A 13,902-nucleotide genomic window follows, 5' to 3' on the forward strand; every position below is an offset into this window, starting at 1 on the left:
CACAGTGGATTAAACACAGGGCTAGCACCTGAAGCCCAGGCCACTCCAAAGAGGTAGTGATCATTCCTGCTACATGCCCATAAGCAGAGCTGCTCTGGGTTCCAAGCCACAGCTGAGAAAGGAAGAGCTTGTCAGGACTCACTGTAGCCTTTCCTCCTACTGCTGTGCCCTAGAGACATTAAAGCAACCCTGGAGAATTACCCTTTTTCCTAAGGGTTAGGGCTCCACGCACAGAACTATGGATTGTGTTCCAAACCCTATTTAATAGTCACTGTATATACAAACTTCCACTGGAGGCACTGGGAATTCTGTACACAGAGCAGATACAGAATCTGACCCCTTAGAAGTAGATACTATAGTTTTAATGTAGTTTTGTATTTTACTGTTAATAGAATAAGACAGAGTAGAAATAAGCTGAGTCTTTCCAATTTCATGGATCCCCAAAATGTGTGAGGAGCGGGGAGTGTGCTCACCAAATACAAGTGCCTGGAGTGGTAGGGCAGGTTTTTAGTGAGCAAGAAGGTGCACTAGGAAAAAAGTGCTCTGGGGTGTTCTGGCCTGCCCCTGGAGATGGGTAGGGAGCTTTAGTTTAAGCATCTTGGCTGGAGGTCCTTTCACAAAGGGGTTTAATACACCCTGCTGACAAAAAGCAGCAAGGAAAGAAAGGATGGAAAGGTCTAGTCTGAGGTGCACCTAACACAGCATCCTGTAAAACAACATGCTGTTGTACATAGTTCTGTAATCAGTTCTTTCTCAGTATTTGAAAACACAATCTCTTGGCGCCCGGGAAATTGCAGTGTAATAAGTTTGTGTTGCAGAGGAGTATGAAAACAAACTCATCAGTGGTGGATGCTTACCAGCTAGATACAGCGTGTGGGAATTTTTGTTCTCTGGCACTTTATCGGACCTCTCACATGGTTGCATGCCCAGGAACTTGATGATGTTACCGACAGCTTCTGCATTGAGGTTTAAAGAGAAAAAAAGGTTATTTTCACATAGTCTGTTTACATTTTGATGCCAAGTTTCCTGTGAAACTTTAATTCACAGTTAGAGAACATGTTCTGAGCATGACTTAGGGTTTAACCAATCTAGCTCATTAACTGGAGTGTGAGGCCTCAGCGACCTGCCAACCTTTCCTTACCTCTTCCCCCATCACAAATAGTCACTGAAGAGTGCAACTTTCCCTCAAGCCACTACTTTTCAGAGGGGAGGTGCAGTTTCCAAACCCATCACTGCAGCACACACAGCCATGCAGCTGCCACACTCTGGGTACTCAAATTTACCAGGCCCCAGAAGGATCTTTCTAAACTAGCATAAAAAGTCTTTCCCCGAACACCGCAAACATTGTTTCCACAGCCGGGCAGAGTCCCGTCTGGGTTACCAGGGGGAGAAGGGATCATCTCACCATCAAGGGTTTTAATTGAACTGAGAGCAAAGGTTTCCTCTTTCTCAAAGTCATCGCCTACTTCCTCCCAGGCAGCTGCGAAGTTGGGCTTTAGGACCTTCTGAATATGATCTGACACGGTTACCTCCAGATCTTCCAGCTGGCGGAGAAACGAGAGAGAATTTAGGCTGCATGAAATCACACACAAAAAGGATCTTCACCTTATGGTACGTCTAACACTTGGAGCTGGAGGTGTAATTTCCATCTCGGGCAGATGTACTCACACTAGCTCAGATCGAGCTAGTGCACTAAAAACAGCAGTGCAGCCTCTGAGGCGGGGCAGAGTAGCTGCCTGAGAAGGGTCTCAGTTGGGACTGTACTCAGGGCGGCAAGCCCATCCCACTGCTCACACCACCACAGCAACACTTTATTTTTACCACACTAGCTTGACCAGAGAGAGAACACACACATCTATGCAGCTGCAACTGTCACCTCCAGCTTGAAGTGCAGACATACGCTTACAGAGCGGGGAGGAAGACAGCAGCATAGGCTACAGTTATGACTGGTACAGCTCCAGTACACTAGACTCATTTCACAGGAGAGCTGCAGTTTAACATGTGCATGAAGGCCCTAGAAAGCAGAGGCAAAGTAATGCTTATGGGATTTATTAGCAAGGCTTAAGACTTTTAAAACAAATGTGAGTGAAATGAGCTCCCTAGTAGAGGTGCCAATCAAGAAGCATGCTCAATTACTACAACTGGAGGTCACGTTCTAGATCCTATGATAAATCTAGGGGAAGTTACCTTGCAAGAAGCCAAGAGCACAAGGGAAGACTGAGGAGTTACTGTGTATGTCAACACATGCACCTCACTGAACAGGAGTTACTGTGTATGCCAACACATGCACCTCGCTGAACAGAGTTAAGCCACAGGGAGCTTCTAATCTAGAATGTAGACATGACACAAGAAAGAGTGCAGGCAAACAAAACAGGGCGGGGGAGGGTTGGACAGGGTCCCTCAAATAAGATTAAAGTACACAAATGGAGTCACCGCACAAAGATTTGGCAGAAGCGAGATTTTAGGAGGGATCTGAACAAGGCAAAGGGTGAAGAGCTGGAACGATTTTGGGATGCGTTCCAGGCAGGAGGGTAGGAGAAAAGAGTGGGGGGCAGGGAAGACACAAAAGGAGACTACAGCAGAGCGATGAGAATCCCACAGGGACAAGAAGACACGTACACTTTAGGTGCGGCAAACAAGACTGAACTTACCACATATTCATCGTCATAGCCATCATCCTCTGGCACCCCTGTGTTTGGGTTGCAGTCTCGGACTGTAAATTTCATTGTGCAGCTGAAAGTACAAGCGACTGGGAAAAGGAGAGAATCAAGAGCACATAATTTCTTTTGTCTAAACTGTGTAAATAATTAACTTTGTATCATTTGTAATTTGTTAAACTGTTTTTCTTTCTGTTTGGAAAGGGCCACATAGGGCATTTGGGCACCAACAGGACAATGGGTGGGGCTAAGACGGGGGTGGGGCCTGTTATGCTGAGACATACAGTGACTGCATTGATCACAAACTTCTTTGAGAATAGGAGTGAACACACCGTTGAATTAATGCAACGGTCAGAATGAGTTAACCAGAAGCCCTCCACCTAAGACCGGGGTTGTAAACGCACCCAGGAGTTCAGACAGAGGGCTTTTGCTGAGAATTGGGTGTGATGTGGTGTGGTGTGGGGTGGGGTGTGAGAGAAAGCGCGAGCAAGCGCAGAACACACAGAGAACAGAGAGCGCGATGTAGCCATATGGAAGGAGCAGCTGAAAGCACAGCATCTGACCCCGGAAAAAACCTGGGTAGAGGTTTGTGGGTCAGGGGGATGTGGGCAGGCTGAAAGAGTGTTCTTGGTGCTGTGAGCAAAGGAAGCTGTTTCGTGTCATTTGATTCCTTCTGCATTCAAAGTTGTAGGGCTTTGTACATTCTTTGTAAACAAACAAAACTGTGTCAAAGAAATACCTAGCCACAATTTCTACTCCCAGCATTCCCCAGGGCCCCAAACTATGGCTAGCTGCTCGGGTCGAAAAGGGGCAACATTAGGCTGATTCTGCTCCTGTGTTTAGTTTCAGGCTGTGTCCATATTTTCCAGTTTGCTGCTTTGATAACCTCAAAGCAACAACCTCAGTTTCCCCTTATTATTAACTGCATTGCTCCACTTCCTTTTACATATTTTTCTTTCAATCATCCAGTGTAGTTGTATGTATTTCAAAGTGTATATATTATTTTGATTAACTGTAGATCCTACACAAACACTGGTGACACTGACACTTGAAAACAAAAACAAAACAATGGTAGAATCTAACATACAAGACCTACAAAATTAACACATTCAATGCAAATCCTAAGCACCTAGCCAGCATTTCTTTGAGAATTCATTCAAGTGGCCGACACATGCAAAACATTATCCTTCCATTTGGTACCTGCGGTGGGATCATCCTGGGGCAGTCGGACGAGAGTGTAACACATGCCCGGCTGGTTGTAAGAAAGGCTGGCTGCTGGGATAGAGCGAATCACATCGTAAGCATCCGACGGTTCCATCTGCACAGTGACCCTCTCTAGTAACTGGTCATTTAGGGTGTTTGTGCAGTCGAACTGCAAGAGTGAAGCATAAAAAAGCAGGGACTTGAGTGCAGCAAACACTTTTCTATTAAAGATTTTCTGAAATCAACTACCGTATTGCCGTAAACATGGAGAACATCCCACCTCATTACCAATCATGCTCTCTGTGGTCCTGATGGCAGGGAGAACTCTACAGACTGACTCATGTCTCTCGCACTCTTGATTTTCAGGACAAGACTACTCTTCACTAGCCTAGAAGCAGAAGACTGGAGGTCTCCAGGTGTCACAAATACTCAATTTGGTCACAACTACCGCTCCCACTAGGACAGGATGTTCTTCTCCAGCACACACAATGCAATTATGGAATACCCAGTCTCTGAAGAGTCCCTTTGGAACACCAGCAAATGTACTTGTCTTACCTGGAAAACCATATGATTAGTGAACACGTGCTTCGTACAGCAAACAAAGTATTCTGTTTCTGCCTCTGTAAGCTGAACTGGCTCAGATGACTTGAATAAGGAACCCAAGCTTTTAAATTCGGGAATGGCAGCCAGTTGCTCTGCACAGAAACAGATGAACAGTGTTAGACACCTTTGGATGACAGGTTTGAGAATCGCCACCTCCCTCTACAGGTCTTTGAGCATTAGAGCAGCGGTGCCCACACTTTTCCTCTCACGTCCCCCAGTAATGGCATGTGTCCACACCTGCCCAGGCCAGAAATGGAGTCGCAGCCAGGCTGGAGGCTGGGAATGGAGCCACAGCCAGGGACAGAGAGAGGGGACCCGTGGCCGAGCTGCAGCCAGGAGCAGGGCCGCAGCTGGGGCCACAGCTACGACCAGGGGTTAGGGGGTAGAGCTGGAGCGGCTCCCTCCGGGCACCCCTTCTCCCCCCATGAGGGCTGACCTGGGCCCTGCTGTGCCCCCCAAAATGTTCCTCTGTACCCCCCCTAGGTGGGCATGCATTGGAGACCCCATTGATCCCCCCCGTTCCATACCTTGGAATATGTCGTGGCGGGACGGAGCAACTTTCTCAGGCTTGCTGGCCACTAGTGCAATTTCTGCAAGAAGAGAAGCAAAGATACTGTGTTGTAAAGTTCCTCAGACTCCTTTCAGGCCCCATTAAATCTCCCCTACAGATTCACGAAACAGTCATGTGGGCCACACATTTTACTGCATGTTGTTTCTCATCCAATTTTTTGCATACACTAATCAAAGCATCACCTCTTCTCCTCACAATCTGCGACCTCCCAAGAGAAGAGAGATTAATGAATAATGGTAACAGATCCCCACCCTCAGTCAGGAATTAAACGCTGTTGCCATCACCAAACATATTAGGAATGCAGGTCTGACTTTGATTCCACGACTACTCCAGCTATTGGGCATAATACAGCAGCGGAGCTATGTTGTATGAATACAATATTGCGTACGACAGGCCACCATTTCTCATACGGCACCAGATTACTGTTTACTCTGTTCTCAGGAGACCATATCATTAATCTGATTCCAAATCATTCATTTCCCCCAACCTCCAAGATCTAATGGATAGCACGAAAGAAACACTAGGAGATCAGACATGCGTTAGGCATGAAACAGAAAACTGGTAAAACCATTTTAAATATTTTTGGTTTATATAGCTCTTCTAATCTGCAAAGATCCAGAAGCTGTTCATAAATGATACACACAGCAGCTCGGACGTGCATGTGCCTCAGGGGTAGAAGGCAGCAGCAACACTGCACTAGAGTAAGAGAGAGGAACCTGGGCCAAAGAGGGTGGGGCGGGCAAGCCACTTCTTCTTATGGAAAACGCCCTGCTCTCCAATGTCAAGGAGACGCAAACAGGACCGCATCAGACCAAACACACCAGGAGTTAGGTGGCATTAAATGTATCCGTCTCCAAAGGGGGATGGTTGTGCAGACCCCACTGTGATTGGAGCATGCAACTTTGGGAAGTCCCCCAGTATTGGGATCATAACCTTGATGCTTGGTCTATGAAGCCAGCCCCTTCTCTAGTAGGTGCTACTTAAAGGAAGCCTGAATATTACCTGCTTTCTGTTCAAAGATTGGTGCAGTAGCTAATGGAACTGTCTTCATGTCAAAAGGCTTGTCAGAAGGCTCCAGTGTGTACTGGTGAAGGGCCTTCTCCATCCCAGGAACGGAGACGGTCAACCCTGCAAAATACAGGTGATTAATACAAAGGGTGTCTGCTTCACATTAGAAACTACAATGTCCAGGGAGGAAGCAGAACATACAGTGCTCACTATACTGGTAAGAATGTAGGGCTGTCTGCTTAACTAGAAGCTGCAGAACAGTCCCAGAGTTTGATCATCAGGCCTGTGCCTCAACTACCTCTCTTCTGAAACCACACAAGGCAAGCTTTAGAGAGAGCTTAAAGCTCTTCTACATTCTTTCAGTTGGTTTGTGTCAGTGAGTTGGATGCATGGAACAGACTGGCACAAATACAATCCGGGTTTAGTTTAAAAGAAGATGGCAAAAAGCATTTTTTAACCCCATGGTGAGCAGAGCACTGAAAATGCCTTCAGATGTTAAAGAGCTTCAAAAGTCTGCTCTGAACAAGGCAGTGACAGAAAACTGGCGCACAGAGGGCACCTGAGGACTGAAAGGGTTGACATGCAGCATGAATACATCCTCCTAGGAGTGGCAAACTGTTCTGAAAATACACTGTGTCTTAATAATAAACCCTTTGCGCATGTAACATTTCATCCAGGGACCTCAAAGCACTTTACAGCCAACCACCAGTCCCCTAACCAAGATCGCCGTTTCACCTTACTTGCTGTAAAATGGGGGATAAGGGCCTTGCCCAAAGTCACACAGCACAGTAGTGCTGGAAACAGAACCCAGGAGTCCTGACTACCACTGCCTATGCTCTAGCCACTAGACAATACTCCCTCCGCAACTATACATTATGTAGTATTCAGATACTTTACTCAGAAGTGTTAATGCCACATAGTGTTTGGCTCTGTTCATTCCAGGCATCCTGACTGAAGTTATCAAGGCTGCGTTGGAAATGACTGCTATTTGTAATGGAATCAACCCACAAGATGATACAACTCTAACATACAAGAAGAAAAGTGCAGTTTTCTAGGATGAGCAGTGCTGTGTTCACTTCCATTACCAACCATTAAAGATATAGGCAGCGTTCAGTGCAATCTGTCTCTGCTGCAGCACGTTTAGGTAGAATGTTGCTCTGTCACGAACTTCGTCATCGCTGTCCATCATACACCTGTTTGGGGAATGAGCGCGTTGGGGTCAAAATAGTTTAAAAACCAGCACTACGGAAGAAACTCTGCGCTTGATACTGCAATGCTAACCTAACCCCTCTGATGGATTTACAGATTACCCTCACACAATATTATAGTTGTGATCTATGTAAATACTCCATGCCATCCCCCATCTCTAAAATAATAAAATCCAAGTCTGTTTAGCATAGTAATTCACTTGGCTTTCTTGTGCACACAAGAGTCTTCTCCATTACGTATACGGCAGTTAGTTAAAGCGTTCATACTCAAGTGCAACGTATCAAAGGAACTGAGGAGATCACCAATTGGGTTGTTACTCTGTAAACCTGGGTCAGGTTACATAGAGAACACACCTGCAGTTCATATTTTGGGGCTACTGATTCTGACAGGGGTTTGTAGCTGAGGCCTGGCCTGACATGAATAATTAACACATGGAGGGAGGCCTCATTTTTTGGAAGATAGAATTAGGGACATAAATGAATCATGAGGTTGAAAACAGAATGTTTATGCTACATAAGATAAGTAAATAGGTCAGTAGGCTAAGTTGACAGAATGTCTGAGCCAGCTAAGATAAGAGGGAGAACACGCAGTGAATTATTTAATATGAAATAGATTAGATAATCTCTACCTGACTTGTTAAGAGGAAGTCGAACCATGGTCAATGCATGGACAACACATGGTGAACAGGGATTGGTTCCTGCAAAGTAATCAAGCCAATCCAAAACTGCGTGATGCAACGTGAGGTGTAATGTATAAAAAGGGAGAAGGTTTCTGTATAACTTTGGAGCGGTGATGTACCCTGCATCCATCCCCCCTGCGTTTGAGTCTGGTCAACTCAGCATAGCACTGCTGTATGCCAAACAACGATATCTGAGAGATGAAGGCTGGAGTCAAACTGAGTTCTTGGGAAGCCGAGCAGAAAGACGGAATCCCAACAGGGTTTTAAAAAGCTTTATTGTCAGATACCTGAACCAAATCAGAGGGCACAGAAAGGGGACACGTACGTCAAGATGGCCATCAAGTCACCTTTTAACAAGAATTCAGTTCTAGGTAGATTACAATTACTAGTATATACACATGGTACCTTTCACCCCACAAGACCCCAAAGCACATCAGTTACCCATTGAATCGCTGCCTACCACTCAAGTGAAACATGGCAATTGTTTTCAAATGCACAGCAGTGCTACATACGTGTAGGTGACTGTCTCCAAGTACAACTGACTGTACAGAGAATATTAAGGAGGCTGGATGGTTTTACTGGAAAATGCACAGGACTGGGAGCCTGGAACACCTGAGTTCCAATCCTAGCAGTCACTATTTGGCCTTGGGCATGTTACTTAACCTAACAGAAAAGTGAGTTAATACCTATTGCTTCATGGGGCACAAGAGCAAAAACATTTGTAAGTCACCCCCTAGGTGTACTACCCACAATGGAATGTTTTAAGAACGAGTTAAACACCTTTACTTTTCATAAAAGAACCACAAGTTTACATGACTCCAAATGGTCAGGACCTGTTTTGAGAGTCACTCAAAACACCACAACTTTGGTGTCCCAGTGTTCCCTAGCACCAGGAGTGACTCAAAGGGAATAATGCCACCTACCGACTCCATCTCCTGTTCAGCATATTGGTTCACTTCTATTCAACTAGTGACTTGGCTTGACCCTATTTAGAGTATTAAAGAACAAAGCACATGCACTGGCATTTACTCTGCTCACCTCTGCAAAAGCACCAGGATGCTTGGAAGAAGGCTCTCATTCTGGGCCCCAAACTTCGCTAATGCACTCACAGCAGCTGGATGAGAAAACAAAGGGGTAGGAAAGGTGTTCAATCTGTAGCTAGAAGCCTATTCCAAAACATGCACAGAGGATTTTTAAAGCAAGCATGTATGCGATTGTCCTGAAGCTACAATCAGGGAGGTTTCTCTTAAAATCTGTGCCTAAACAATTGTAGACTCTCACACAAGTGGAGAAATTGCCTTTTAATTCTATTTAAAGGATGTTTCTTCAATACTAAAAGGCACCTGGCCAACAACCCTGGGGCCTGTCCTTCAGTAACAGAAGAGGGACAGGATGGGCAGCACCAGTCCAATCTTCCTCTGCATCATACCTCACCACACCACTTTGCCTCAAAACACTGCTAGATAATTCTTCCAGAACTGAGGACAGTTCCGTCTCCATAGCACATTCCCATCCTTGGCTGTTCTGGCACTTGCCGTCATGGGTGCAAATACACACATGCCCATTAGAAAGTACACTGAAGCAAGCTTATTTTCCATAGGGGGCAGTGACTTTCCTCACTATTGCCCTGGGCCACCAGATTGGAACCAATGACTTCAAGATGAAAGGCTCTGTATCCCTATACCTATCCCCTAAAGCAGCCAGTCCAAGTGAATAAAAAACCCCAACTTAATTTGACTTCAACTCTGGCGTTGAGGGAGCTTTATATATGCAAAGGGGAGAATTTAGCTCTTTATTAAATTTCACTTTTGAAGATCCTTCTGACAGAAAGATCTGTGGCTACTCTGCTGAAGTTTTTGTACAACGGATCTGTGTTGGGGTGTTCAACCCACACAAGGCTTAATGGGGTGAAGGTCGCTAGCTGTGTCAATTAACTGCCCAGGCTGCCCCTGGAGGAGGAACCTGGGAGCAGGGAATTAGACAGGAGGCTCAGCTGGACTGGAAGAGGAGGAGGCTGTAGAAAGCCCAGGAGCTGAAAGCAGAAAGAGGCTGTAGGGGCGTAGTCTGCAGTCACTCCCACGGTGAAGGGAGGTGTTTTGGAGTACCCTACAGTCACTCCCTGGGAGGAGGGAGTTTGGGTTGGCCAACCCAGGGAAGGGGGAGAGCCAGAAAGGTAGGAAAAGCTCAGGGGAAATGCAGCAAGATATGGGTTAGGGCCGACCTTGGCTGCTGCTGAGAGAGCCCCTGAGCCGGAACCCGGCGTAGAGGGCGGGCCCAGGTTCCCCTGCCAGCCACTGAGGGAGTGGCACTAAGAGGCAGTGAATGGGAAGGCTGCCCAGGATTGCTGGAGAAAGACTTTGGTATCCCGGAAGGGGAAAATACGTGAAGTGACCTGGCCGGAGGGCTGAGTCATGAAGAGGCAGCAGCCACCCATGGAGCGAGAGTGGGGCTGCAGACCCAGAGAGAGAGGCAGAGGATGGCATGCAAATGCAGGTAGGGGCATCAACCAGGCAAGCTATTCCCCAGAGTGACCAGGAAGAGGCGCCATTCTAGCAATGAGTGACACACCCCATGACAAGGTCTTTATGGCTCCCATCGGATGCTACGTATCTGGTCCTAGGCCTCAGTGCTAAAACAATGCCACTCAGAACAGGATTCAATACAATACAATCTGTTTCACAACAGAAATGTAAGCTCAATTTTAATTCCCCTTCCTAACATACTAACTCCTCTACTGGCTCAGAGTGAGGTGATCTAAGGGGTAGGAGTATATCCCACTCTGATCTGATTGTGGAGAGGGGAAGGTCAACTGCCTTTAAAAACACAGTCTAAAGATTCTCTGTGGGGGAAAGGAGTGCAACAGATTTCAGAGGAGAGTTCTTAGAAGAAAAATCACTTTTCCATAGAAACAAAAAAAGACACCTACTTCAAGTCCTAAATAGCTCGGCTTTTATGATGCCAAGTCTGACTTGTACAGACACATGCATCAACTTAAAAGAGTGGGTAACATTTCTCCTCCTTACTCATTGTCACTACTCTACCTTTGACATTCATGCTCACAAGGGAACAGCTATATATAGCAGATGATGATCATGCCCCTTAGAGTAGGAATATTTAGCATTCATGTTAACATGACATGAGAAGAGTTAATGCAAACAGCCAAGAGCAATCCAAGAGCAAGCACACTGGGAGACAGTTATGGACTGTTCCTTTAGAGCACCCTCCCACCCCAGCACCCAGACTCCATGTGTGCACACATGAAGCCAATCAAGTATTTAATTGTGTAGCTTACCAGCTCTCACTGCTTCGTTCTCCAGAACTACCCTGTTGAAGATGAAGCGGATGTACTTGGATGGAGATGGGGTCCTTGGCCCTTCTTTGCCCAACAGGTGGAGTATCTTTGTGGCTAGAACAGTGTGTTCACAATCTTCAATGAACTCACAGAGGTGAGCCAAGCCCGATTCCTTACTCTCAGGATTCTCCTCGATGATGCTGATTATACAGTCCACAATGGCTCGCTTGTACTCAAAGCCACCCTAGGAGGGAAAAGGAAAGGATGCTTATCCTGCAGGCGCTGCTCAGATGCAAATGTAGCCCTTCATTGTACAAGAACAGGTGCCCATTTGCCCTCACACTATGAATACAGTTTCCCTCCATTAAGGAAACAAAAGTGTTCATATACACACAGAATCAGAGGAGGAGGAGGAGGAGGAAGAGGAGATGGGCTGGGTGTCCTCATAGGTCCTTCCCAGCTCCCTGAGGCCAACGCAGGGTTGTTCTTGATAATACATTTTATAAATGTTTATCCAGGCCAATTTTTGATGTACCAAGCGATTATGTCGGCTGATCTGAAATGTGGCAAAGTCACATATCAGATAGCTCAAGAACCGAAATAAGCAAGGTCTTGTTCAGAAATATCAATCAAACCCCACTGATGCTGTACAACCACCAAAGGAAAACATTAACAACATATGATTCCCCCTATACCACCACAATTACGTGCTAGTAACTACGTAAGAAAGGCTTTAAACCTACATCATCCCTGAGCATGTTGGAGAGGAAGGTCATCATTACAGTGTGTTTCCGTGGGTATTTCTGGCACAGAGCACTGATGGCCTGCACTACCACCACCTGCAAGACAGAAAAGGACACAGGACTTTAGTATCGTGCATTAAGTTCTCTATGAGACGTAAGAAGCATCTTACAGACACACCACCTCAAGCTGTGATCTTGCCAGATACAAGCTAAGCATTCAGACAGGAAAAGCTAGGTGCTAGCGATTCAGAAGGTGGCACTCTTACCTCCAGCTCGGTACTGAGCCAACGTGCCAGCATGATGCTGGGCACTGTGATGCTGGAGAAGCTGTTTTGCGTTGTAAGTCATTGGCCTCCCCGCTTAGTAATGGGAGATCCCATAATGCTTCTGGGCAGGAGTGATTTTCTACAAGCCTGGCCCAATTCCAGTTTGGGTAATTTTGTTGTGTTATACACATTCCCTCTGCAGTTTCAAGTGATTCTAACATTCATCCCCTCCTGTCTTACAATGAGTACATAGGTTTGTTGTTCATAGGTAGACAAAAACAACAAGGAGTCTGGTGGCACCTAGGTAGACAGTTGACACATCTGAGAGAGAGAGAGTGTGAGTGTGAGTCAATTCCTGTATCATTATAATGGGTGTCCTCTCGTGCCCCATGGGGACAAATTAACCAATGATGTTAAGAGGGGCATCTCCTGCAGATCTCTGCCTCATTCTGGGGTCCAGAGAAACAGTATGTAACTATGCTATTAAAGACTGATTGGAAGTACATAGGGGGCAGAGGTTAGAATGTGTCGGCAGCCTTCATTTTGGTATTTCCTGACTGTCGAATGACCAGCCTTGGTATGTTTTTTCTGGAATTTGATATAGTTTAGAGACTGTGTGAACTATCAGACTACAAAGTGTGCTGGGGTACACCCGGGTCAGATGTGCTGGATATACATAAGGATCATTATCAAAACTTAAAACCACCCTTCCTCTCACAAGACAGTTACAATCGACAGTTCCTTGCTACAGTAGTGCTTAGAGTGCATTGTAGTTCAGTCAACAGCAGACAGTCAACTGCATGCATCTGATGAAGTGGGCTTTAGCCCACGAAAGCTTATGCTCAAATAAATTTGTTAGTCTCTAAGGTGCCACGAGTACTCCTCGTTCTTTTAGCAGACAGAGTTTCTTATCCCACAGGATCTTTGGGAAAAAGGAAGAGAAGCAGAAAGGTGGCCCTCTGCTTTTAACAGACTGCATCTCAAGAAATGCCAGCTGGCTTCATGGTACAAGACTAAATGATTGAAGGATTCTCTGCAACTGGAAAAGCTTCACAAAACAGGAGGAGGAAAATCTGCAGTAGTAAAGGTCAAAGGCCTCCCGTGCCTCACCTTAAACTCATCTGATATTTCGGACACAAAGGAGGAGATCTGTTTCATGAGCCTGTCTACGCTGCTCTCGCTCCCTGTTTTCAGGAGTGTGGTGATGGCCAGAGTAGCGATGCTGCGGTTTGAGTCAGTAATCAGGTTTTCCAGGTCCAGGTTGCAGGCAGTTACTGCGGATGGGTGCTTCATGGCCACCTGGAAAGAAAGTAAATCTGGCAATAATATACTAGAGCAAGGATCAGAACATGTGCTTTCTGTTCATTCATCAGGGCCTAGTGCTTACAGAACAAACTGGCCACATATACGTAGGCCATGGCTGTCAGCAGGGACCACACCAGAGACCCCTTTGAGCTTCAAACACACAGGCCTCAGGCTCTCACTTGAGCTGCAGAAATAACACCTTTAACTGTAAATAGCAGGTAGTTACAACTAGCAGAGCCAGCAGTAGAGGGAGACATGGTTCCACGTCTTACGCCAGCGCAGGACACTTGGAAGGGTTGGTTCATGTTGTAAGCACTGGTGTTGCTCTATTTATGTGTTCCTAGTCTTTGCAGTTTGCCAACTTGA

General features: G+C 46.1%; 1 protein-coding gene across 1 annotated transcript in view; it reads right to left on the bottom strand.

Moving 5' to 3' along the window:
- Positions 1–13,902, bottom strand: part of COPG2 (COPI coat complex subunit gamma 2) — a 35,306-nt gene that overhangs the window by 697 nt on the left and 20,707 nt on the right. Inside the window, exons 12-23 of the mRNA XM_054015289.1 lie at positions 13,342–13,530; positions 11,966–12,061; positions 11,223–11,466; positions 8,969–9,044; positions 7,132–7,235; positions 6,037–6,162; positions 4,991–5,053; positions 4,416–4,555; positions 3,858–4,029; positions 2,652–2,749; positions 1,406–1,544; positions 858–956 (exon numbers count right to left, since the gene is read on the bottom strand). Coding sequence (XP_053871264.1) covers positions 858–956; positions 1,406–1,544; positions 2,652–2,749; positions 3,858–4,029; positions 4,416–4,555; positions 4,991–5,053; positions 6,037–6,162; positions 7,132–7,235; positions 8,969–9,044; positions 11,223–11,466; positions 11,966–12,061; positions 13,342–13,530 — 1,546 coding nt within the window. The remainder of the gene's footprint in view (positions 1–857; positions 957–1,405; positions 1,545–2,651; positions 2,750–3,857; positions 4,030–4,415; positions 4,556–4,990; positions 5,054–6,036; positions 6,163–7,131; positions 7,236–8,968; positions 9,045–11,222; positions 11,467–11,965; positions 12,062–13,341; positions 13,531–13,902) is intronic.

The sequence above is a fragment of the Malaclemys terrapin genome, chromosome 1, assembly GCF_027887155.1.
Source record: "Malaclemys terrapin pileata isolate rMalTer1 chromosome 1, rMalTer1.hap1, whole genome shotgun sequence".
NCBI lineage: Eukaryota > Metazoa > Chordata > Testudines > Emydidae > Malaclemys > Malaclemys terrapin.